Source organism: Heterocephalus glaber, unplaced genomic scaffold, assembly GCF_053883595.1.
Source record: "Heterocephalus glaber isolate CG9 unplaced genomic scaffold, H.glaber_assembly_v1.0 deba00000281, whole genome shotgun sequence".
Taxonomy (NCBI): domain Eukaryota; kingdom Metazoa; phylum Chordata; class Mammalia; order Rodentia; family Bathyergidae; genus Heterocephalus; species Heterocephalus glaber.
In genome coordinates this window covers 9,381,229-9,406,371 of record NW_028258139.1, presented here as the reverse complement: position 1 = coordinate 9,406,371, position 25,143 = coordinate 9,381,229, and the positions used below count along the sequence as shown (strand labels likewise).

Sequence of the window (25,143 nt, the reverse complement as noted above, 5' to 3'; positions counted from 1 at the left end):
TGAGCTACAGCCCCTGCCCTTGGTATTTCATTCTTTTGATCTCCATCTAAATATCCCCCTCTCAGGAATAACTTCCTGACCAGCCTTTCATCTTGTCCATTCCAGCCCCTTGTTTGTTTCAGTGTATGCCACAATTTTAAAAAATGTTTTTCCTGTTTTCAATTTTGTTCCTGATTTTTCAGCTAAGATGTCAGCTTCATAACAGGACCCTGTCTGATCTCCTGGTCATTGTTTGTCGCAGTGTCCATTGTACTGCCTGGCACACAGAGAGTGGGTAAAATGAGTAAGACTACAGTCACTTTAGATTTCTTTTTTTTAGTCAGTTTAGATTCTATAATCCTTTTTTTTTTTTGTAGGGGAGATTGATCTTGGGTCCTTGTACTTGCGCAGCAGGCGATGAAACTACTGAGCTAAATCCCCGGCCCAGATTCTATAATCTTATCAGGTAGTAGGCTAGAACTCTGTATTGCCCACAGAAATCTCAAAAAAATTCCCCCCAAACTATAAACTTTGGGGCTGGCGATGTAGCTCAGTGTTGCCGCACCTGCCTGGCAGGTGTAAGGTTGTGAGTTTGAGTCCTGGTACCAAAAGAAAAAAAAACCCAAACCAAAAAATCCGATAAACTCTGTGGTTAAATAATGTCTGTATAAGGACTATATTATTTTATACCACTTTTTAAAAACACTCATTTTCCGTCCTGAATTGCTTAGCACCTCTGATGGAAATCAGTTGATCATTCTGACTTCTCTTCTGCTCCATTGCCCTGTATATCTAGTCGTATGGTAAACATTGAAAACAAGAGAAAAAAGCAAACCCTAAACTGAAAGCAACCTGAAAAAAACAAAGCTAACCACACAAATTGGTAACATAACTATGCAGGAAAGCGAATGTTTGTTTTTTTGTTTTTGGTGCTGGGGATTTAGCCCAAGGACATTACAGAGCTCTGTCCTTCTAATTTTTATTTTTCATACTTAAAAAAAAAAGCTTTTTACTTACATTTAAAAAAAATTTTTATTGAGGTAAAATTTTATTTTTTTTTAATTGAGGTAAAATTTAAACTTTAGATACAGTGAACTGCACAGGTCCTTAAAAGTACAAGTAGGGGGCCGAGGATTTAGCTCAAGTGGTTCCACCGCCTGCCTCGCAAGCGGAAGGTCCTGAGTTCAATCCCTGGTACCAAAAAAAGAGAAAAAAAAAAAAACTTACGTAGGTCTTTCCCTAAAAGTACAGGTAGGGTTGGGGATTTAGCTCAGTGGTTCCGGCACCTGCCTCGAAAGCACAAGGTCCCGAGTTCGATCTCTGCCACCAAACAAACACACAAATATAAACTTCCATTTTGCAGGGCCAGTTACAAGGTTTGTTTGATTTGTTTTATTCTGTGCAATTGAGGATTGAACTCAGGACCTTAGTATTGAGCTACATTGCCAGCCTTTTTTATTCTGAGACAAGATCTTGCTAAATCACTGTTTGCTAGGCTGGACTCAAACTTGCAATCCTCCTACCTAAGCTTTCCAGAGTGCTGGGATTACACACATGCAGCCCTACACCCAGGTGAGTTAGATGAGGTTTTTTGTTTGTTTGTTTGTTTGTTTTTGGTACCTTGTGCTTGTACAGCGGGCATTGAAACCACTGAGCTAAATCCCCCGCCCAGATGAGTTTTGATGAATGTATAGACCGTTACAGTCTACTTCTATCACCCAGAAAGTTCCTGCCCTTTTTCTGTCAGTCTTTCACCTCTTCCTTTCAGGCAACACTGCTGATTTCTATCACCATGGATTAATTTTGCCTGTAAGTGATATTCATATTAATGGAGTCGTATTGCATATGTTTTTGTCTGGCTTTGTTCACTCAACACAATGTTTTTGAATTAATCTATAAGGTCCTATTTATCAGTTATGTTTTACTGCTGAGTAATTTCCACTGTATGATTATGCCTCAAAAAGCCAGTGTCATTAAGTCAGGCTCAGTGGGCATGACTATAATCCCAGCACTGAGAGAGGCCAAGGAAGGAAGGTTACAAGTTCCAGTCTAGCACGCACAACTAGAGAGACTGTATCAAAAAACAAAACAAAAAAAAGCCGGGAGTGATGGTGCATGTCCATAATCCCAGCAACACTTGAGGGAGGCTGCAGCAAGAGAGTCACAAGTTCAATTCCAGCCCGGGCAATTTAGTGAAACTGTCAAATAAAAAAATACAGGGGCTGGGGATTTAGCTCAGTGGTTCTGCCGCCTGCTTCGCAAGCACAAGGACCAGAGTTCTATCCCTGGTACCCCCCCCCCCCCCAAAAAGAATGGCTAGGCATGCAGCTCACTGTGAAGGCCCTGGGTTCAATCCCTAGTAACAGAAAAAATAAAAAAGGGTGGGGATTCAGCTAAGTGGTAGAGCACCCCAGGGTTCAATCACTAGTACTGGGGGAAAAATAGCCAATGTTGCACTGTAAGAATTTAGATTAGATACTGCTTTTAAAAAGCCAAAAGACAGCATGTGGTCTTTAGATCTAGCCTGACCTTTGGTCACCTTCATCCTACTCAAACCTCATTATGGGTTCATAAATACAGTAGGCATTACATGTCATACATTAATTAAGATCAGAGTGAATTCTGGGACAAATGTGTCAAAGCCCCTGAGATAACACAGCATCCTGTTGGTCATACCTGGAGACCTGGGACGTACTGGGCTGAGCTGCATAGCCTTGAATCCCAAAAGCCTGATTTCTTGGGGGCTGTTGCTGCTGCTGTGTGCTTCGATCTGCGTGCTGTGGTTTTGCTATACCACTTTCTGTTGGTGCCATATCTTTTGTTGGCGTGGACTTGCCCTGGGCACCACTTCCATGATTATCAACAAATGTAGCTGCTTTTCACTTGCCATTTGGATTGAACACTTGGATTACACCTGCCCATCGCCATTGGACAATTGGGGAAACTTAGTGTGGTTTGGTTATTAGGTATTATTAGGGAATTATTGTTAATTATTAGCTTGTTACAACTTTCCTTGATGTAGGAGACCAGATAATGAGGTTCGAGGCCTAATTGACCTTCTCTTCCAGCACAAGAAAAAAAGCAGCAAGCTGTGCCTCCTTTGGCAACAGGCAGGCATGCTAGCACATGGCAAGTTCCAGAGAAGAGGCAATACACCTGAGATCTGGATGTTTACCTGGGTACATGTCATAGATAACAAGAGACAGATGAATCTTCCATTAATCAAATTGCTTGTTCCCATGTCTAAGTGAATAAAAGTGAGGCGAGCCAAATGCTCAGGGCTCTTTGTCCACTAAGGGCACAGAGCCCCCTGGCCTGGAGTCAGGGATACACTTATTTGTAGGCTGGTTCCTACACCTTGGCAAATCTATCACCTAGCTTCCTGCTGCCCCCCCCCCTTCCTGGCCAGTGTCTAGGGATTCCCTGTTAATAGCACCACATCGTTCAGGTGTTTAATTTTTTGAGGGGTGGGGGAGCAGAGCTTAGGATAGAACCCTTACCCTGGGCATACTAGGTAAGCACTCTACCACTGAACTATATCCACAACTCTAACACTTCTTTTTATTGTTTGTTTTTTGTTTTGTTTGTTTTTGGGTACAGGGATCGAACTCTGGTCTTTTCGCTTGCGAGGCAGGTGGTGGAACCACTGAGCTAAATCCCGGGCCCCTAACACTTCTTTTTAAGTAGCTTTAAAATGTATCTCACAGACTACACAATTCACTTAAAACCACAATTAAATGGTTTTCATTGTACTCATCACTGTGAATTTTTGTTATTTTGTGACAGAGTCTGGCTATGTAGTTCAGGCTGGCCTTGAACTCACGATGTTGCACCAGGTGACCTCAAACTGCTGGTGACTCTCCTGCCTCAGCCTCCCCCAGTGGTGGGATTACAGGTGTGCAACACCAGACCCTGTTGATCAAAATTTTCATGGCCCACAAATAATCATGGTGTATCCACTGGTAGTCACTCTCCATCAGGATTTTATCGTTTCTGATCTGGTTGATTACAGCCTTCTAACTTCTAATCTTCAATTCTGTCTTTATTACAACTAATCTCAACATCACCGGAATGTGATCTCTCTAAGGCATAACCTTTCACTTTGACTGCTGTAGTTTCTCTAAAGGATGCTCGGATTCAAGGAAACAAACACGTCCTGAGGCACATTACACTCCAGGCACTGTGCTAGGTGCTGTGAGCAAAAATGGATTAGTTTTTTTCTTTTGTTTTTACTACCGTAAGATTTCTTTTATCCCCATGGGGTTCCTCTTCAGGCAGTTCCCTCCGGCTCGAATGACGCCCCTATCCCACCCCTTTCTTGTTTCACCACGTTGTGGCCAGCTTCCCTGACTAGGGACGGAGCTCTCCAGACTTTTTTTTTTTTTTTTTAAGAGAGGGTCTTACTATGTAGTTCAGGCTGGCCTTGAGCTACGTACTCCTCAAACTAGCGGCGATCCTCCGCCTTCCAAGTGCTGCGATTACAGGCGTACGCCACCATACCGGCTCTTGCAACTTTCTTGACACCTACTTAACCCGCTCGCTTGCATACACTTGAAAAGCAATACATAGCTGCAGAAGTAAATATATTCTGCGGAATGCAGCATTGCTTCTTCCCGCTGAATCGACAGCCTCTCACCCCAGATAAGGACCCGCCACTTTTCGCTCTGCACATGACCGGAAATACGTAATTTAGAGAAAGGGAACTTCCACACCCTTAAGAATCAGATTTGAGCGACTCCAGAGAAGAAGGGATGAAAGGGGGGGAGGATTGGGGGGGGTCAGCTCTCCAGGTCATATCTACGCGAGACCTCCAAAAACTCGGTGATCTGTGCTTCCGGTCCGGCTTACAGCCGCCCCCTTCCGGCATCCCGGTCCCGCCCCGTCGTCGGCGGTGACGGGAGCACGCCGAGGGTGACTTCACCCTCCAACATGGCGGCGGCGGTAGATTAGAGCCGCGGGTGGAAGTAGTCATCGCCGTTGGGGGACCCTGTCGGAAGCAACTGCCGCCGCCGACGCCTCTTTCATCTCTTCTGGGGCAGGGGCCAGGGCCAGGTGAGGGGAGTGGGGCTCCGGGCTGACTGAGCTGAGTGAGAAGGCATTTTTTCACCTGGGGAAGGTGCTCAGGGACTACCGGGCCACCGACTCCCCAGTGGTGCCGACGACACGCGAGTGAGTGGGTGAACGTGTATATGTCGGTGTCCAGTGGCGCCCCCGCGCCCGAGGGTTTATGAAGCTTACGGGGTCCATTTCTTCATAGCCGAACCTGTCCGCCGAGGTCGGGTTGCGGACGCTTCTCCCGGTGTAGGCTGCCTGTGGCGGAGGAACTCGGCCTTTGCTCTACATTGCTCTTCTACCACAAATAGCGTCACATGGAAAACCTAGGTCCATTTTTAGGGCTAGGCGGGGGAACGTTGACTTGTGTTTGGTTGAGGAAAAGGTTTGCCTGATGTGCGCTTAGAACGACTGACTGTACATTAGTTTTCCCCGGCGCTCGTTGTTCCCTTTCAAATTGTTAGAAGTCTTAAGTTTTCTAACCTTAATCCACTGCTGCTCTGATACCCAGTTTTTCAGAAAGTCATTTTTACTCTTGGAGAAGCAATATACAGTTCAGCCTGTCATTTTTTCCTTTATCCTCCCAGCATTCTAAGGAGGTCTCAAGTTTCTTGCCTTCATATCCGATCTAGCTTTTTGAGTTGATGGCTGCTGGCTGATAGCTTTGTTCAGCCTTAATCGCTCCACACACAAATATTCATCCGAAATAGCTTTCTCACTGCTTCTGTTTAGAAGTTTTTACCTAAGCTGACAGTCTCCTCTCCTCTTTTTTGCTTTCTGACATACAGCGAAATCGTTTTGCGAAATGTGTCAGTAAGCTTTCCCCCGGAGGTTTGTTGTAACCAGAATGTAGCTCTCTGCCCAGACTTGTGTGACCTTGGATGAGTTGCCACACCCTTCAGATACTTTTTCCTCCCCCCTCCCTTTTTTTTTTTTTAACACTTTAGAAAATTGTTTGTGTAGGTAACGAACTGCTTATACTTCATATACACAATTGGGTAATAAATCCGGCACATATGTACCTGTAAATTGAAAATATTCAAACCATTAGGAAATACTCTTTATTTGGAAATAGACGGTTAAGGATTTTGAACATTCTTTTACTTTGAACGATCAGGTACTATTCTAAGTACTTTTTCAAATAGTTCATATGCTTGTGTGGAGGAGTGTACTCTGGTAGTTGAGTTGAAGTCAACTGAAGGATGTATAAGTTGAACTCACTATGTAGCCCAGGCTGGCCTCGAACTCGAAGTCCTCCTGCTAAAGCCTCGAAGTGCTGGGATTGCAAGCCTGCACCACCACTCCAGGGTTTATAAGTTTGAGTGCAACAGTTTTGTAAAAGAGAAACTCACTGACAGATCATTTAATCAATATTTATAAAAAATATATAGATTGGCGACTTGCCAAAAGAACAATCATTTTCAAAATAGCTTTTATATAGCCGGGCTTGGTGGTGCAGGCCTGTAATCCCAGCACTGAGGAGGCTTAGCCTGGAGCATCCTTTTAAGTTCCAGGCCAGCCTGGGGTACATAGTGTTCAAGGCCACCTTGAATTGCATAGTGAGACCCTGTCTCAAAAACCAAAACCAAACGAAACAAAAATATATGTAAACTGGGCGTGGTGGCACATACCTGTAATCCCAGCACTCAGGAGGCAGAGGGGAGGCTTGCCCTGAGTTCGAGGCCAGCCAGGACTGCATAGCAAGACCCTATCTAAACAAACAATATATATATGTATATATGTTTTTCTGATGAAATATTTTAGACAAGTTTTTGTTTGTTAATTGGTGGATCTGGAGATCAAACCCAAGGCCTGGTTTATGGTAGGCATGTGCTCTACCACAGCTACATTCTCAGCCCTAGACTTTGAGAGTAACAGTACATTTCTATTCTGCTTTTGTAGTTTTTCAGACTTGACTTTTTTTTTGGTATCGGGGATCAAACTCAGGACCTTGTGCTTGTAAGGCAGGTGGTAGCACCACTGAGCTAAATCCCGGCCCTTCAGACGTTTTGATTCATATCTTATCCCAAATAAATGAACCAAGAATTCTTAATATATATGAGTTGGGGGAGGAGAGCTGTTTGTAGACAAGCTGGGTTTAGAAGGTCTGTATAAGTATCCTGTGCTGGGGATAAGACTATTGCCTTGTTCTACAGAGCCCCCACTGAAGGACATTCCTAGCACCGTCTGTTGTTTTTGTTCTGTTTTTTGACATGCTGGGAATAGAACCCAGGGTCCCACTTTCTGAGCTTTACCACCAAGCTTTTACCACCAGCACAAGTGTTGCTGATTTTCTTTAAACACCTTTATTGACACAATTAACATAACATACAGTTCAGTTATATAATTTAATGGTTTTCAGTATGTGTACCGAGTTAGGCAGCCATCACCACACTTTTCATCACCCTAGAAAGAAACCCTAACCCCCACCATGGTTCTGGGATTGAACCCAGGGCCTTCGACTGAGCTACATCTCCAGCCTTTTTTCTTTTCTTTTTTGAAGCAAGGTTTCACTGTGTAGTTCAGGCTGGTCTTGAACTCCCTATGTAGCCCAGGGTGGCCTCAAACTCACTTCGATCCTCCTGCCTCAGTCTCCCAAGTGCTGGGATTACAGGCATGTGCCACCACTCCTGGATTTATTTTTATTTTTTTGTAGTGATGTGGTATTTTCAAGCTTTTTTTGGAGAATATTTACAAAAAGTGAGGTAACAAAAAACATAAAAATGTACCAAACAGTGTCATCATAGACTACTTAGTACATTATCAAATGTTTCTAGCAAACAATTCAAACAGTTTGATTTCAACCTCTAAATTTAAAAAAAATTTAAAATTTATTTATATTTTACTTTTTTGGTTTTTTTTTTTTTTTTTCTTGAGACAGGGTCTCTGTGTAGTTCAGGCTGGTCTTCAGCTCACTGTGTAGCCCGGGCTCAAACTGGGTGATTGTCCTGCCTCAGTCTGAATGCTGGGATTCTAGGCGTACGGCACCACACCCAGCTTCACTTTTTGACTATTATGTATAAGGCTGCTTTGAACATTGTGTGCATGTTTTGTGTAGAGATGTGTTTTCATTTCTCTGTGGTATATACCTGGAAGTGGAATAGTGTGTGTAATGAATTTTATGTCTCCCTTTATAAAGCCAATTACACAGACCTAGGAAGCCTGAATAACTTACTGTGAAAGTGAGATTGTATGGGAGGGGGATAAGGAACCCTGTTAACACATTATCTGTGAGCACCAGCTGCTGAGTGGAGGTGTTTTGAGTAGCTCTTAGACAGGGCTGAACCAGAGTATCTCAGTGTGGCCTGTTTTATTTGGAGAGGGACTTTCAGTGCCCCACACTAGAATAGTAATGTCTGCTGAGTTTAATTAATTAATGTATTTATTTTGAGACAGGGTCTCGTTTTGTAGTTCAGGCTAGCCCTGAACTTACTGTATAGTCCAGGGTGGCCTCAAACTTGTGGTGATCCTCCTGCCTCAGCCCCCCTCGTGCGCCACCACACTTGGCTGCTGACTTTTAAAAATAATACCTTGCTTAGTTGCATTTTAGCTGAGTGGAGTGAATTTTTGCAATTTTGCTCATTTTTTCTTTTTTTTGGTGGTATTGGAGATTATACCCTGGGGGACTCTTGTCTGAGCTACATCTTCAGATGTATATCATGTATCTGTATCATATAGATATATATATACACACCATATATGTATAGATAGGTAGATAGAGATATATAGTTTTTCTTTTTTTCTTCTTTAAATGAGACAGCATCTTTTTTTTTTTTTTTTTTTTTTTTGGTACCGGGGATTGAACTTGGGACCTTGTACTTGCGTGGCAGGCGCCAGAACCACTGAGCTAAATCCCTGGCCTGAGACAGAATCTTATATATAGTGCAGGCTGGCCTCAAAGTCTCAATCTTCCTGCCTTATCGTTCCACGTGCTGGGATTACAGGTGTGTACTATCAGGCCCTCCCCTCCCCCCCATGTATTTTTCTTTTTCTTGCTGTGCTTCTAGGGATTGAACCCAGGGCCTTTGGACCGAACTACATCCTCAACCCTTTTAAAATTTGTTGTTGTTATTATTATTATTTTGGGTGGAGGTTTGAGGCAGGGTCTTCCTTTGTAGTTCAGGCTGGCTCTAAAGTCACTATGTAGCCTAGGCTGGCCTTGAACTCTCAGCAATCATCCTGCCTTAGCTTCCTGAGTGCTGGGATTACAGGTCTGGACCACCATGCCCAGCTCCTTTTAAATTTGGTATTTTGGGGACAAGGTCTCACTGTATTGGCAAGTTGCCCAGGCTGGGGTTGAATTTGTGATCTTTCTGTTTCAGCCTGCCATGTAGCTAGGATTACAAAGGACTTGCCAGGGCCAGGGATTTAGCTCAGTGGTTCCGCTGCCTGCCTTGCAAGGGCAAGGACCTGAGTTCAATCTCCGGTATGAAAAAAAAAACAACCAAAAACCTGTGGTGATACAAAGGACTTGCCTAACATGTTACAAGGCCCTGTGTTTAACTATCAGTGAATAAAACCAGAGAGCTCATAGCCAAGAAGCTTTGTTAATGTTTTTAAAATTATGAAGTTTTGTTTTGAGACTGAGTTATTTTTCTCTTCAAAAGTTGGAATTGTAGATGTTCAACTCTCTTTCTACAGTATTTAAATTCTGATTATGTTATGGTTTTATTTTAGTAGAAGGAAGTGATCTAAAAAACAAAGAGCCAGGTTGGTGATACATGCCTGTAATCCCAAAACTCTGGGAGGCTGAGACAGGAGGATCACAAATTTGAACCTAACCTGGGTGATTTAGGGACTTAGAGAGACCCTGTCTCAAAATAAAAAAGAAAAAAAAGGACTGTGGATGTAGCTTAGTGTGAAGGCCCTGGGTTCAATCCCCTATACCTCAAATGAATAACAAAGATTCCTGAAGTTATTTAATAAGGAATTAAACTATGTTAAATTCTAAGAAGTTGTTACAGTTCTAGTAGGTTAAAGAATATAATTTAGGTATAATATTCTAAATTAATGTGTTCGAAGTGAATTCTCAAAATTAATTTCTTTCTTTTTTTTGGTTTTGGAGACAAGATCTCATTCTGAAGTTTAGGGTGGTCTTTAACTTCGCTAGATAGCCCAGGCTGGCTTCGAACTCATGGTAACCCTCGTGGCTCAAAAACGTCTAATTTTTTTTTTTTTTTTTGGTACTAGAGATCAAACTCAGGACCTTGTGCTTGCTAGGCAAGCATGGTGCCACTGAGCTACATCCCTGGCCCCAAAATTTCTAATTTTAGCAGGTATCCAAAGTGATTATGATGAGACAAGTTTGGAAAATACACAAAAGACACATTGCTTCAGATTTGCTTTTCATAAGAATTTATAATAGGATTTGGTAGTTAATGCATATTTTCTGGTATGCTGTATTCCTATGTGTAATCAGTGCTAGCATCCTGGAATTTGTACTAGTATTCATAATAGAAATCTGGTTGGGCAAAAGGAAAGAGCTAGGTGTGGTGACACATATTTGTAATCTTAGCACTTGGGAGGCTGAGGAAGGAGGATCCCCATTTGCTCAAGGCTAGCCTGGACTATACAGTGAGACCCTGTCTCAAAAAGAAAAGTGCCTAGCATGTGCAAGACCCTGTGTTTGATCCCCAGCACTGCAGTATTAAATTTATTACTGAAGGATCATTCATCTGTGACAGGTTTTGGAGGTTCTACCACATGATTTTGTAAACACAGGATCAAATCGCCCGCCTTAAGCTTCTTCAGGGTGTCTGTCTGACTGATGACTGTGTGCAGCTCCATAGAGAAACAAACTAAAAGATCTGAGGCAGAGAAAGAAACAGGTAACATACAGTTGACAGTTTGGGTTGTGGAAAAGATAGGTGTTACGTTGAAAATACACCTGAGCACTGAGGGGTGTCTCTGAGGGGAGAGTGCCTGCTAGTATGCTCTAGGCCGTGGTGGTGAACTTAACAGCATGTGTGCCACAGCAAGCTGTTTGAATCACTGAAAGCTCTAAAAGGTTTGCCGTCACTACTCTAGGCCCTGGGATCTCCCTCCACCCGGCAAAGCAAAGATCATCTGAGAAATCACTTGGTATCAGGAACTTGTGGCTAGGTTGAATTCTTTTTTTGGTACCGGGGATTGAACTCAGGTCCTTGCGCTTGCACAGCAGGTGGCGAAACCACGGAGCTAAATCCCCTACCCCTAAATTCTTTTTTTTTTTTTTTTTTTTTGGTACCAGGGATCGAACTCCGGTCTTTGCGCTTGCTCAGCAGGCAGTGAAACCACTGAGCTAAATCCCTGGCCCTCCACCCCTAAATTCTTAAAGATGCTACTAGATACAGTGTAAACAGAAAAGGTGTCTGTGTTTCTGTTATTATTGAAAAAGAGGCTTGAAATAGCTTTTAGATACCAAATATATTCATGGTTAGTGAGGCAGTAGTAGGATGGACATGAGCCTCTTCCCTTGCATCTGAGTGATAGTCCCCGATCTTTACTAACCTTTCATTCAGTTTATCTTTTTTCCTTTTTTCTTTCCTGCCTCATTCTTTTTTTTGGCGGGGGGAGTACTGGGGATTGAACACAGGACTTTGTGGTTTCGAGGCAGGCAAGGCGCCACTAAGCTAAATCCCTGGCCCTGCCTCATTTTTGTTTTTTTGGATTTTTTTTTTGGTACTGGGGATCGAACTCAGGTCCTTGCGCTTGCACAATAGGCAGCAAAACCACTGAGCTAAATCCCTGGCCCCCTGCCTCATTCTTGAAATCGACAAATTTGCTTCTTTCCACACTCTGTCACATACCAGAAAAAAACCCTTATTTTTTCTTCCATTTTTTTCTTTATTTCTATGTATTTGTGTTTTTACTACTACATTCATGCCACCTAGTGCATTGCCTGGTATGCAGTAAATTTGTGTTGAATGAATGCAGCTTTTGGCCACCACACCCACAGGCATGCCCCACCATGTTTGGCTTTCATGCAGATGATTTTTAGATACGATGTTTGTTAGAAATATAAGAGCTGCTGGGCCTTATAATACTAACACTTAGGAGGCTGAGACAGGAGGGTCACTCTGAGTTCAAGACCAGTCTGGGCTTCATAGTGAGTTCAAGGCCAGCCTGGACATAGTCCCTATCTCAAAAACCAAACAAACAGAGATATAAGAGCCCCTTGTGAAGCATGCTGATTGGGTACTGTGGAATGGAATATTGCACAAAAAGTGAATGCCTTTATCAACAAGATCCCAGAGTGATGCAGTGGAGTTTACTTTTGGCGTATTCATGAAGCCTTTGTTTTAGAACTTAATGTAAGTGTACCAGATAAATATTATTGTTCCTAGGGTCTGTCTACTCTCCACCTAATTACAAGCCTGAATGAGATGCTTTGTTGCTTAAAAAGTAGAACCTCAAGTTCAGTTAGAAATTGGACATATGTTTTATACTGTAGGTCTGGTATATTAGGTCTGGTGTTTATGAGAGTACCAAATATACATTTGTTTTAATTTTCTGTTACTCTAACTGAAGAAATACCACAGATTGAATAATTCATAAGAAGTAAAGATTTATTTAGCTCACAGTTCTGAAGACTGGGAAGGCCAGCGGTGTCACATTGCCATCTGAGGAGCACCTTCTTGTTGTATCATACATGGTAGAGGGCATCACATGGTGAGACAGAGCATGCTGGCTTCAGTCTTCATTTTCCATTGTGGGGGCTCTGCTGTTATAACCTTATCAAATCCTGATTACCTCCAAATACCATTAACACAGGAATTTGGGAATTAAGTTTCCAGCACATGTACTTTCAGAGAGACACATTAAAACCATAGCAACATCTTAAAATGATACACTGAACTGAAATGAATAAATAAAATCATTCACCAAATATACAGATATATGGGTATTATTAAAGAAAAAATATTTAGTGATACCATTAAAACACGTAGGCATAGGGACCACTCCAGTAGGGTCTTGCACTAGGGAGAGAGATTGGGCTCACTTCTGAATACAGCATGGGGAAGTGGGAATTCATGACCAAGAAACAGTGCAGGAGTCAGTGCATGGGATATTTCTAAGAGGAAGCTTCCAGGATAAGGGCAATTCTGGCTAAACTGACCTAATAGGATTCTTACTGAAGACAGGCCTGGTGATCCGACATCACCTGGGGGATGAGGTACCTCGATCAGATATTTAGGATGGGGGGCAGGGATTTAGCTCAGTGGGTCCCCCACCTGCCTTGCAAGTGCAAGGTCCCGAGTTCGATTCCCGGTACCAAAAAAAAGAATGAAGATGGGGGCTTCTGTCCAAATGGACTTAGGGCACTTGTTTTGCTAAAACTAGATTTTACAAGGAAATGCACAGATGGACCTGGGAGAAGGTCCAAAGCCTGACCAGTTTGGCCAAGCAAGGTATTTTTGTCATTATTAATATATAACTAGGGCAAAAAACTTTTGCTGGCCCTTTACTGCCTCAGAACTGTGCAGACAATCCTTGCCAGCAAGAAGGTTTGGCAAAGTTGTGACCTCTTGATCTCAGAGTTGGCATCTTGCAGAACTGTGTTGGAAAGAATCCCTAATGAAGAGCCCAGAGTCCTTTCATCAACAGCCTGTCCTCTGGGCCAGTCCCATAGTTTGAGGAACCACATGGAGGTACCCCTGCCTGACACAGTGGACTCTGGACACAAGTCAACTGGTTGATCGATAGAAAACATTGGTAGAGCAATACAAGGGACACTAGGTCTGACCCAAGAACAAAGAAGTAATCCCAGAACAGGGAATCTGAGGCAGGCTGATCACAAATTCAGATCCAGCCTAGAGAAACGTAGTGAGACTTTGTCTTAAAAGTTGAGGGCTGGCGATTTAGCTCAGGGGCGCTGCACCTGCCTCGCAAGCACAAGGTCCTGGATTCGATCCCCAGTACTGCAAAAAAAAAAAAAAAAGTTGAAAAACTGGGCATGCAGCTCAGTGTGAAGGCACTAGCTTCAATTCCTGGTACCGAGAGAGGAAAAAACAAGGTAGTTCCATAGGGAAAAATAAACAAGATCTTTAAGCAGAGGATTGGGGATTGAACCCAGGGAATGCTGAGCTATATTCTCAGCTTTTAATTTTGAGACAGGGTCTTGCTAAGTTATCTAAGGTGGCCTTGGATTTGAAATCTTCCTGCCTCAGCCTTGAGTACCTGGGATTACAGATGTGTACCACCATGCCCAGTTTGAGATTTTTTTGGAGGGGTGCTGGATGTTGAACCCAGAGTCTCATGCATGATAAGCACATGCACTGTCACTAAGCTACACTTCCAGTCACAAGAGCTATTTCTTTTTTGTTTGATTTTGTTTGTTTGTTTTGGTACCAGGGATCAAACTCAGGACCTTGCACTTATGAGGCAGATGCAGCGCCACTGAACTAAATCCCTGGCCCAGTTTGCTTTTTTGAGATAGGGTCTGACTCTGTAGCCCAGGCTGGCCGCCAACTCACAGTGATACTCTTGTCTCAGCCTCCTGAGTGCTCGGATTACAGGTGTGCACCACCACACCCAACTTGATTTTTTTCTTTTTTCTTTTTTTCTTTTTTGTACTGGGGATTGAACTCAGGACCTTGTGCTTGTGAGGCAGGCATGGCGCCACTGACTGAGCTAAATTTCCGGCCCCCAGCTTGAATTTTTTTTTGGTACCAGGGATTGAACTCAGGACCTTGTGCTTGCAAGCCAGGCTGCAGAACCACTGAGCTAAATCCCTGGCCCTCCAGCTTGATTTTTTTGAGACAAGGTCTTGGTATGTATTCTAGGCTGGCCTTGAACTCACTGTATAACCCAGGCTGGCCTCAGACTCATGGTGATCCTTCTGCTACTGCCTCCTGAGTGCTGGGATTACAGGCCACAAGATGTATTTCTTTTTTGTTTGTTTTGTTTTTCTTATAAGATCGATTTCTAAGTGAGAAAAGCAGTTTGTGATATTCAGAATATGATTTCATCATGTGAAAGAAAATGTAAGTATATGTTAACATCTACTAGGGAAAAAAGATGAAATGGGAAGTATAAAGGTTGGAAAGTTAGGAAATCTATGATAAAGCTCGTATTTATAATTAAGCCATTGGGTTTTGCAAGAAAATTTGAAGAGTATTGGGCTGAAAAATTAGGAAACCTAGTAAACTAGGCATTGTCTTTGGCATCTGGGTTGAAAGAGTAACTAAAAGTGTCTTTAGTGATAAGAATTCTTGATAAACACAAAAAATGTAAATACAAATTGAAGAATATACTTTTTTTTTTTTTTTTGAGACAGTGCCTTGCTTTGTTTCCCAGGCTAGGCTGTTGTGGTCCTCCCTCAGCCTCCTGAGTAGCTGGAATTATAGGTGTGCCCACCACACTCAGCTGACTTCCTTTTTTTTTTTTTTTTTTTCTATTTTTCTGATTTTTTTGAGATAGGATCTCAATATATAGTTTAGGCTGGCCTTGAACTTTCAGTCCTCCTGCCTCAACCTTGTGAGTGCTGGGATTAGAGGTACTTGCCACCACATTCAGCTTTTTATTTAATTTATTCATTTATGTTTTGAGACAGGGTCTCGCTATGTAGTCCAGCCTGCCTTGAACTCACCATGTGTCCCAGACTGGCCTTGAACCCCGGCAGTCCTGCCTTAGCCTGCCTAGTGCTAGGATTACAGACACCACATGCCTGACTTAACTTTTTTTTTAAGCAAGCATTATTCAAAATATGAATACTTCTTTATTCCTCTTACGAAAAAGAGTAGAAGCCTAAATTGTTACTAGTATCAGTTCGCTCCTCTTTTGGAGCTCTTTATAATTTATTCCTGGGTCTTTCTCTTTTTTTTTTTGGTACTGGGGATCGAACTCTGGTCCTTGCGCTTGCGGGGCAGGTGGCAGAACCACTGAGCTAAATCCCCGGCCCCTCTATATTTATTTAACAATTACCTTATTACATCTTTTTCTACTGAGTGTAAACATGGTCCAGTGTCTTTCATTGTGTAAAAAAAATAAAACACATGGAGCCAGGAGTGGTGGTGCACACCTGTAATCCCAGCACTTCAGGAGGCTGTGGCAGTTTGAGCCCTGCCTTGGCAATTTAGTGAGACCCTGTGTTAAACAATAAAAAGAACTGGGGCTATAACTCAGTGTGAAGGCTCTTGGTTCAGTTCCCGGAACTGCGAAACAAAATTCTCCTAATTGTCTCTTCAGCCGCCCGTCTATTTTTCCTTTCAAGCTAAGTTCTTTCTAGAATGGATGAAAACTTATATCTACTTCTTCACTTTCCATTCACTGTTCAAATCCCTGCCTTCTGCCATTGCTCCTGCCAAACCTGTCAGAGATAAGGAATGATTCCCAAATGCCCACATCCAGTGAATTCTCATTTTCATTCTTCTGGATATATTACATTTGATACCTTAGGTCCTCCCTGCCTTGCATACATGCTTCTTCCTGGCTTGCTTTCCACCTTCTGAATGTTCTGGTCTGACACTTTCTCTGCCAGCTTCTCATCTTTTGGCCATCTCTTATATTTTAGCTTTGTTCTCAATTCTAGTGTGTTTCAAGACACCAGTATTTCTCAATGTATTTTTCAACCCTTGTCTTTTTTATCAAAAATAGATAAAAATGCCCTGGCTCTTATTTGGGTGGGGTGAGGGTGACAGGACAATATTCTTTCTTGTTCTGGAACCGAAAATGGTTGCTACAAAGAAGATTGAAGATTTACTGAGCTTTATTTTATTTTATTTTACTGAGCTTTATTTCTATTCGTAATTTTAAAACAACAGGTAATTTTCTTTTTTCAAATATGAAACTGGATACTTGATATTATGATAAACATATTTTGGTTTTCATCCGTTGTTTCTGGTTTATAACTCCCACTCAAAGAAAGGTTAGAGAGACTTTAATTTTCCTTGACCATGAAGATATTCTCTGATCTATTCTTGTCTGATAGACCCCTCCTCGTTGCATAGGGGTCTTATTATACACAGGAAGAAGGGATGCTGCTTGGAGAAGCCAAGATGACTCTGAACTCGAGGACATTAGTGGGTTTTCTGTCAGTCACCATTAGACATGCTTTTCTTTTCTTTTTCTTTTTTTTTTTTGGTACCGGGGATCGAACTCGGGTCCTTCCCGCTTGCAAGGCAGGAGGTGGAACCACTGAGCTAAATCCCCGGCCCCAGACATGCTTTTCATCCAATCCCATTTCTGCACAGTTGGTCCTACTTAGGTTGTGCCTGTGCCATGAAGTTTCCATAGCGCCTCGAAAGGACAGAATTTGCAGAGTTGGATACCTGAACTTGCAGAGGTTCCTGGAGGGTGGCATGCCCACAGAGCTCATGGAAGTGCTGTGCCCCTTCCCACATACTTTACCTCTCTACCTCTCATACCTCTCTCTGTTATCCTTTGTAATGTCATTGATAATAAACTGGTAAAAATAACTGTTTCCCTGAGTTCTGTGAGCCACTCAGGCAAATTAAATGAAGTCCAAAGAAGGATTGTGGGAACCCTAAGCACAGGTAAAATAACCTGGGGCTTGTGACTGGAGTCTTAGGTGCAAGGGTCAAGATGGGGTTGAGGGTCTTGGACCTTATCTCTAGGCCTGCAGAGCTGATGCTGTCTCCAGGTAGTGTCAGAATTGGATTGGATTAGAGAACACCCAGCTGGTATTCGGTGCTATAGATTTGAATGCTTGCTTAATATATGTCAGGGGGAACCCTCATATATCTGGTATCAGAAGCCTTTTGTGTTGATTGTAGTATAAGAGCAGAGGAATTTTGTTGGGTGTGGTGGTGCACACCTATAATCCCAGCACTTCAGAGTTGAGGCAGAAGGATGGCTGCAAGTTCAGGGCCAGCCTGGGCTACACAAGGAGACCCTGTCTTTGAAAAAAAAGGGCTGCCACCTGCCTCACAAGCACAAGGTCCTGAGTTTGATCCTCAGTACCAAATAAAAAAGGCTGAGGAAAACCAAGAAATATTTATTGTTTTTTGAGACAGGGTCTGGCTTTGTAGTTCAGACTGGCCTTGAACTCACTATGTAACCCAGGCTGGCTTCCAACTCGTGGTGATCCTCCTGGCCTCAGCTTCCTGAGTGCTGGATTACAGGTGTGCGCCTCCACGCCTGGCCATAGCTTTTATTTTTATTTTTTAATTTTTGAGATAAGGTCTTGTTTTCTAGTTCAGGCTGGTCTTGAACTGACTGTGTAGTCTAGTCTGGCCTTGAACTCATGATGATCCTCTCACCTCAGCCTCTGAAGTGCTCAGATTACAGGGTGTTCACAGATAGCCATTCTTGGACATGGTTAAAATAATTTCTGTCCTATTGGCTAAAACTCAAGACTAGCATCCTGTCACGTATGAGGCACACCGAGTACTGACTGGTGCTTACTCTTGCTGAGTTAGTAGTCCTGTTTATATTTTATGATCTACCCATAGCAAATTTTTCAGTCTTTGTATGATTGTATGCTGTTTGCAAAAGCTTTTGTTCTGTTTCTTGATCTTATATCTGAAATGCATCTGTTTTTGGCCCCTAGTTGGTTTAGTTAGTGAACACTCATGTTCCAGGGTTGGCTTAGGTTTTACTTTATAAAGCCTTTTATGATTTCTACTTGTTTTCCCATCCCCAGATGGATTTGTTGGCTTTCTTATCTCTTCCTCCTCTCTCATGGTTACTGGGTTTTATCATTGCTCTTTTTTTTTTTTTTTTTTTATGGTACTGGGGCTCAAACTCAGGAACTTGCATTTGCCAGGCAGGCATGGCACTGCTGAGATACATTCCAGGTGTGTACTGCTGTACTCTGCTTCTGAGAATTGCATTCATTCAACATGTATGGTATTTTGTAAACTATACTGCAAGGTACTTTATAGGCATTAAACACAAGAAGAATCATAAATTTAATAAATAACCTGCCTTAAGGAATTTTCAAACAAGTTAGGAAAAAAAACACCCCAAAATATAGAGACAAATAAGAACATAGGACTTAGAAGAACATAGAACTCTGTAGCCCTAGATACTCGGGAGGCTGAGGCAGGAGGTTTGCTGGAGTCTGGTGGTAAGTTAAAGGCCAATCTAGGCCACAGAGTAGGCCTCATTTCAAAACAAGAAAAAGAAGCCACTGTTTATATATAGTTATTCTTTGAGTATTTCAAATTCTTTTTTTGGAGGGTAGTACTAGGGATTGAACCCAGGACCTTCACACTGAGCTATCCCCAGCTACCCCCCCCCCCTTTTTTTTTCATTTTGAGACAGGGTCTTGTTAAGTGACTAATTTGACCAGGAAGGCTCACAGTCCTCCTGCCTCAGCTTCGCAGAGTGCTGGGAATACAAGTCTGTCTACCATGCCTGGAATGTGTTTCAAATTCTGCATTTTCTCTCATTATTGTTCTAGGCATTTATCTTAGTTGTCAACTGCAGTTTAAAACTATTAAATGGGCTGGGGATTTAGCTCAATGGTGCCAACACTGGCCTCGCAAGCAAGGTCCTGAGTTCGATCCCCGGTACCAAAAAAAAATATTAAATGGCAAGGGCCGAGGACTTAGCTCAGTGGCATAGCGCCTGCCTGGCAAGCTTGAGTTCCTGAGTTTGGTTTCCAGTACAAAAAAAATTGCAAGCTGGGCGTGGTGGCACACACTTGTAATCCCAGCACTCTGGAGGCTGAGGCAGAAGGATTGCTGTGAGTTCCAGGCCTGCTTGGGCTATATAATGAGTTCAGGGCCAGCCTGAACTACAGAGACTCTGCCTCAAAAACTAAAAAAAAAAATTGCAGCCTCCCCTTCTTTGTCAGTACTGGGGATTGAGCCTGGATCAACACCCCCAACCCTTGCTTTTATTTTACTTTTTATTTTGAAAAAGGGTTGCCCAGGCTAGACTTGAACTTGAAATTCTGCCTGAGCCTCCCAGAGGGTGGGGATTACAGGCATGCACTACCACATCCAGCTGGAACATTTCCAAAATAAACAATAGGTTTTAAATTGCACACCATTCTGAGGAACATGCTGAAGTCTTGCATGTACAGCCCAAAGAATGATTATCCTTTTTTTCAGTGTATTCATGCAGTATTTGCTAACCCATAGTAGCTGTCTCAGTTGTTAGATCAGCTATCTTGGTGTTGCATAGCTTTCATTCATTTGTATTACTTAATAGTGGCCCCAAAGTGCAAGAGTAGTGATGTTAGCAGAGAAGTCATAAAGGGCTTCCTTTAAGTGAAAAGTAAGTGTTTTCAACATAAGGAAAGACAAAATAACATGCTGAAGTTGCTAAGATCAATGGCAAGAATGAAACAGTATATATAGTATTTGGTACTGGTAAAACAAACCCAGAAGCTGGGTGTTAGTGGCTTTCCAGTATCTGGGAGGCTGAGGCAGGAGGACCATAAGTTCCAGCTCAGCTTGGGCAACTTAGTGACTTACAAAGATTCTTTTTCTTTTTTTCTTTTTTTTGGTACTGGGGATCGAACTCAGGTCCCTGTGTTTGCGCAGCAGGTGGCGAAACCACTGAGCTAAATCCCCGGCCACAAAGATTCTTTTTCAAAATAAAAAATTAAAAGCAAGGGCCAAGGGTATAGTTCAGTGCAAAGGCTTTGAGTTCAATACCAAGTACCACACACACACATACACACACACTCACATATGAAAAAAGAGGGCCAGAGATTTAGCTCAGTGGCACTGTGCATGCCTCAAAAGTGGAAGATCCTGAGTTTGATCCCCGGTACCAAAAAAAAAAAAAAGTCAAACATAATGTACATAGAATTTGGTACTCTTAGTGACTTTAGGCATCTTCTTAGGATCATAGATTGTATCCCTCATGGATAAGGAAGGTACAAATGCTCTATTTGTTGAGGTCTTAAAGCAATTTTTTTTGGTACCAGGGATCGAACTTGGGTCCTTGTATTTGTGCAGCACGCGGCGAAACCACTGAGCTAAATCCCCAGCCCCTAGCAAATTTTTTTTAAGAAACCAAAGTTATAACCAGTTGTAGTGATGCATGCAGGAGGCTGAGACAGGAAGATGATGAGTTTGAGGCTAGCCTGGGCTACACAGCAAATTCAGTACCAGCCTGGACTATATAACAAGACCTGTTTTAAAATAAATCGAGTAAATATAAAATATAGTAAAAAAGAAACCAAAGTTATTTGGAAAATTTAAGTATGGCACAAGAAAAAAATAATTGATGTGAAACAATTATTAAAGTATATGGTAGGTAAAACAGTTCCCTCAGGTCTATCAGATACAGTAAGAGTTTCAGTATTGATTAGGTGGTACAATTAGGATGCCTAGTGAAGAGATACAGATTAAAACAGCTTAAATAAGTTCCCAAGGTGCATGATCCAGGCTGATGTGGTGACTCTGCTCCATGTAGTCATTCAAGGACCCAGGTTATTTCTGGTTGCTTTGCCTCCCCTACTATGGCGGTCTTATTTGAATGTCAGAGTTAGGTCACCATCCCATGCACATTCCAGACCATAAGAAGGAGGAAAGCGTAAGATGTAAGGGCTTACAAGTTGCACTTGTAACTTCTCACATCGCTCTGGATCAGGCTGATCTTACAGCACATTAAGCTTCAAGGAAGACTGGGACCTGGAATCTATAGCTCTGTGGCTGTGAGCCCAGCTACATTTCTTTGCTACTAAAGAAGAAAATATAGAGGTGAGGGGCATCACTATGTGTATTTGCACATAGGTGAAAACAAACCAGGAAGAAAAAGTTTGGTTTTGACCTAAAATCTGAGTACATACATTGCCATTTGTGCTGGGCATGATGGTGCGTGCTTGTAATCCTAGCACTTGGGGAGGCTGTGGCAGGAGAATCACAAGTCTCAGGCCTGCCTGAGCTACATAGTGAGTTTAAGGCTAGCCTGGGCTACATAGTGGTACTTTGTCTCAAAAAACTAAAAATAAATAGCCATTTGTATGTAAATTGAATAGACTTTAAAAGATTACCAGAAAGAAAATTCTGAGGCATATTTATTTTGGTATTCAGTTGAATAATGAGTCAGTGGGAAAATGTAGTCATATGATAAACTGATAAAAACCTTCTGTTTTTAGGTCTGACACATCTGTAAGTAAACCTCCTGGGGACTCTGTGAGCCAAATCAATGGCGTCTTCTACTACAGTACCTCTAGGATTTCACTATGAAACAAAGTATGTCGTTCTCAGCTACTTGGGACTCCTCTCTCAGGAGAAGCTACAAGTGCAACGGCTTCCCTTACCCCAAGGTATTATCTTTGGCTTCCAGTGGTTACATCAAGTCAATGAGGGCTTCATGTATAGAAGTGATTGCGTCTTAGTGGTTTATATCTGTGGTTATAAGACAGGTAATACTGAAAAGTTTATTTAAAAAAACCCTTAGCTCATCCTTTCTAGCCCATTCGTTCCTGGCCCATTCTGAGAAGCAATTACTTTTAATGTTTTTTGAGAGCTTGGTATTTGAAATGATTGCCATTGATACAGGTGATCATATGCTATGTGGATGCAAATAAATAGAAACCTATCTGTCTTTAGAGACTTTACTTTTTTTTTTTTGAGACAGGGTCTTGCTTTGAAGTGAAGGGATCTCTCTGTGTAGCCCAGGCTGGCCTTGAACTCATGGCAATCCTGCCCCAGCCTCCCGATAGTGATTTTACTCTTAATATGACATGATTAGAATTGTACAATTTCACAAGCCTACAATCCCAGCGTTTGGGAGGCTGAGGCAGGAGGACCACAAGCTCAAAGCCAGCTGGGGCTATATAGTTAGACCCTATCTCAAGAAACAAAAAAATTACATAGTTTTTTGTTTCAGGTACTAGAGACTGAATTCAGGGCCTTGTGCATGCTAAGTAAGCACTCTGTGACTGAGCTACATCCTCAGCCCTCTTTTTTTTTTTTTTCTTTTATTTAAAAAATTTTTTTTGGTAGTGGAGATCAAACTTAGGACCTTGCACTTTTGAGGCAGGTGCGGTGCTACTGAGCTAAATCCCCGGCCCTGCCCTCTTTTATTTTATACAAGGTTTCCCTAAATAGCCCAGGCTGGCTTGAATTTATAATCCTTCTTCCTTAGCCTCTCAAGTAGCTGGGATTGTAGACATGTGTCATCATACATAATTATTTTTAAACTTAACAAAATTAAGATTCTTTAATTGACTTTATTTCAGTGATAATTAGGTTTCTACAATGAATTCGTATGTCTGATAGAAGGTTAGAAATTTTAGGGGCTTGGGATGTTGCTCAGTGGTAGAGTGCTTGCCTGGCCTGGCATGTGTAAGGCCCTGGGTTCAATCCTCAGCGCTGAAAAAACAAACTAACCAAACCAAACCAAACAAACAACAGCCAGGGCTTTGTCCATGCCAGCCAAATGCTCTACTACTGAGGTATTCCATGGCCAGTCCAATCCGAACTTAAAATGCAAGGTTCTGAATTAGTTTTCTTCAGTAAATGTTACATTGTTTTGAGTGTTCTTATCCACAAATTTCTACTGCAGCTCTGGAGGTAGTTCTTATTGTAAGCTCAACAAGGAATAGTGCTGAGAATTCAGAAATGATGAAATCCAAGGGGAGAGATGACAGAAGATACTCTTTTTTTTTTTTGTACTGGGGATTGAACTTGGGACCTTGGGCTTTTGAGGCAGGCTGTGGAACCACTGAGCTAAATCCCCGGCCCCAGAAGATACTCTTAACAATGCTAATATGAACACTTAAATACAACTCTTGGGTGTGTTCTACTTTGGATGTATAGTAATAGGGATGAAACCCAGGGCCTTGTATATGCTAGATAAGTGCTCTGCCACTGAGCCATATGCCCAGCCCCTAAGGTAGATTACTATTTAAATAAAATTATATCAAAAGTGACTTTTTTTTTTCTTAATGTTTGAGACAGGGTCTCACTGTAAGGCAGGCTGGCCTTGAACTCACTATGTAGCCCAGGCTGGCCTCAAACTCACAACAGTCCTCCTGGCTCAGCTTCCCAAATGCTGGGACTACAGGTGTGCACCACCACACCTGGCTGAAAAGTGACTTTTAAAATTCATAAAAGAAAATATGATACCAAATATGTGTAATTTCACCAGACTCACACAAAAACTATTTAACTTTGGGCCAGGGATTTAGCTCAGTGGTTCCTCCACCTGCCTTGCAAGCCAAGGACCCGAGTTTGATCCCTGGTACCAAAAAAACAAACGAACAAAAAAAACTATTTAACTTTTTGTTTTCTAATCTTTAGCAGTAGTGTTTACATAGTTATCAGTTATTTCTGATCTTTATTTTTAATTTAATTATATTTTAAAACATGTTTTCTCTCTTGCATTACCTGTCATTCCTCCATTGTCTATGTCTAAATGACACCCTTTTGGTTTGTTTTTTTTGGAGACAGGGTCTTGTTGTATAGTTCAAGCTGGCCTTGAATTCACTATGTAGCCCAGGCTGGCCTCAAACTGGAGGCAGTCTTCCTGCCTCGGCCTCTCAAATGGTGGAACTACAGGTGTGCATCACCCCGCCTGGCTCTAGTTTTGTTTTAAATCAGTAATGTTATGGTAAAAGTTTGGTTTATCATAAAAAGCATTCTTACTTAGAGCTTTCATTGGAAAAATCAGTTTAACAGGGAATCATGAGTAAGAGCTTATTGGAAATTTTGTGGTTCTAGGGACTAAACCCAGGGCTGGTCTCCACACTAAACTACACCCCCCAGCCCTTTTTTCAATTTTGTGTTTTGAGACAGGGTCTTGTTAAATTGCCCAGGTTGGGCTCAGACTTGCAATCCTCTTCTCTTAGTGTCTCAAGGCTGGCATTACAGATGTGTGCCACCATCCCCAGGTCCAAGTTTATAATTTTTGCATACTAGAAAATACGAATTTTTATTTGTTTTTCAGCTATTAATAGTGTAAAAACCATCCTTAGCTTGTGGGCTCTACAGAAGCATCAGTGGGCCAGTTTGGGCTCAGGGGATTATAGTTTGCTGATCTGTGTAATTTCAGTACAAGGAACATTTTATTACTCTTTTTATTTATTTATTTGGTATTGGGGATCAAGCTCCAGTCCTTGTGCTTGCGAAACAGGCGGTGAAACCACTAAGCTAAATCCCTGGCCCTTATTACTCTTTTTAAGGAGGGTTATTCTTTTTTTTTTGGTACCAGGGATCGAACTCAGGACCTTGCACTTGTGAGGCAGGCACTGGAACCACT

The 25,143-nt window shown here is 42.2% G+C and overlaps 1 protein-coding gene across 7 annotated transcripts in view; it reads left to right on the top strand.

Annotated features, from left to right (window-relative positions):
* Nucleotides 1–25,143, top strand: part of Bcl2l13 (BCL2 like 13) — a 94,771-nt gene that overhangs the window by 1,023 nt on the left and 68,605 nt on the right. For 3 of the 7 annotated variants that reach the window (XM_004837599.4, XM_004837598.4, XM_004837597.4), the window contains exons 1-2: nt 4,839–5,031; nt 22,034–22,204. In XM_004837599.4, the coding sequence (XP_004837656.2) occupies nt 22,084–22,204 (121 nt within the window). In that variant the 5' untranslated portion in view covers nt 4,839–5,031; nt 22,034–22,083. Of the gene's footprint in view, nt 1–4,838; nt 5,032–22,033; nt 22,205–25,143 lie in introns of those variants that run through there. The other 4 variants (XM_087182272.1, XM_021249504.2, XM_021249515.2 and 1 more) reach the window with 4 other exon arrangements.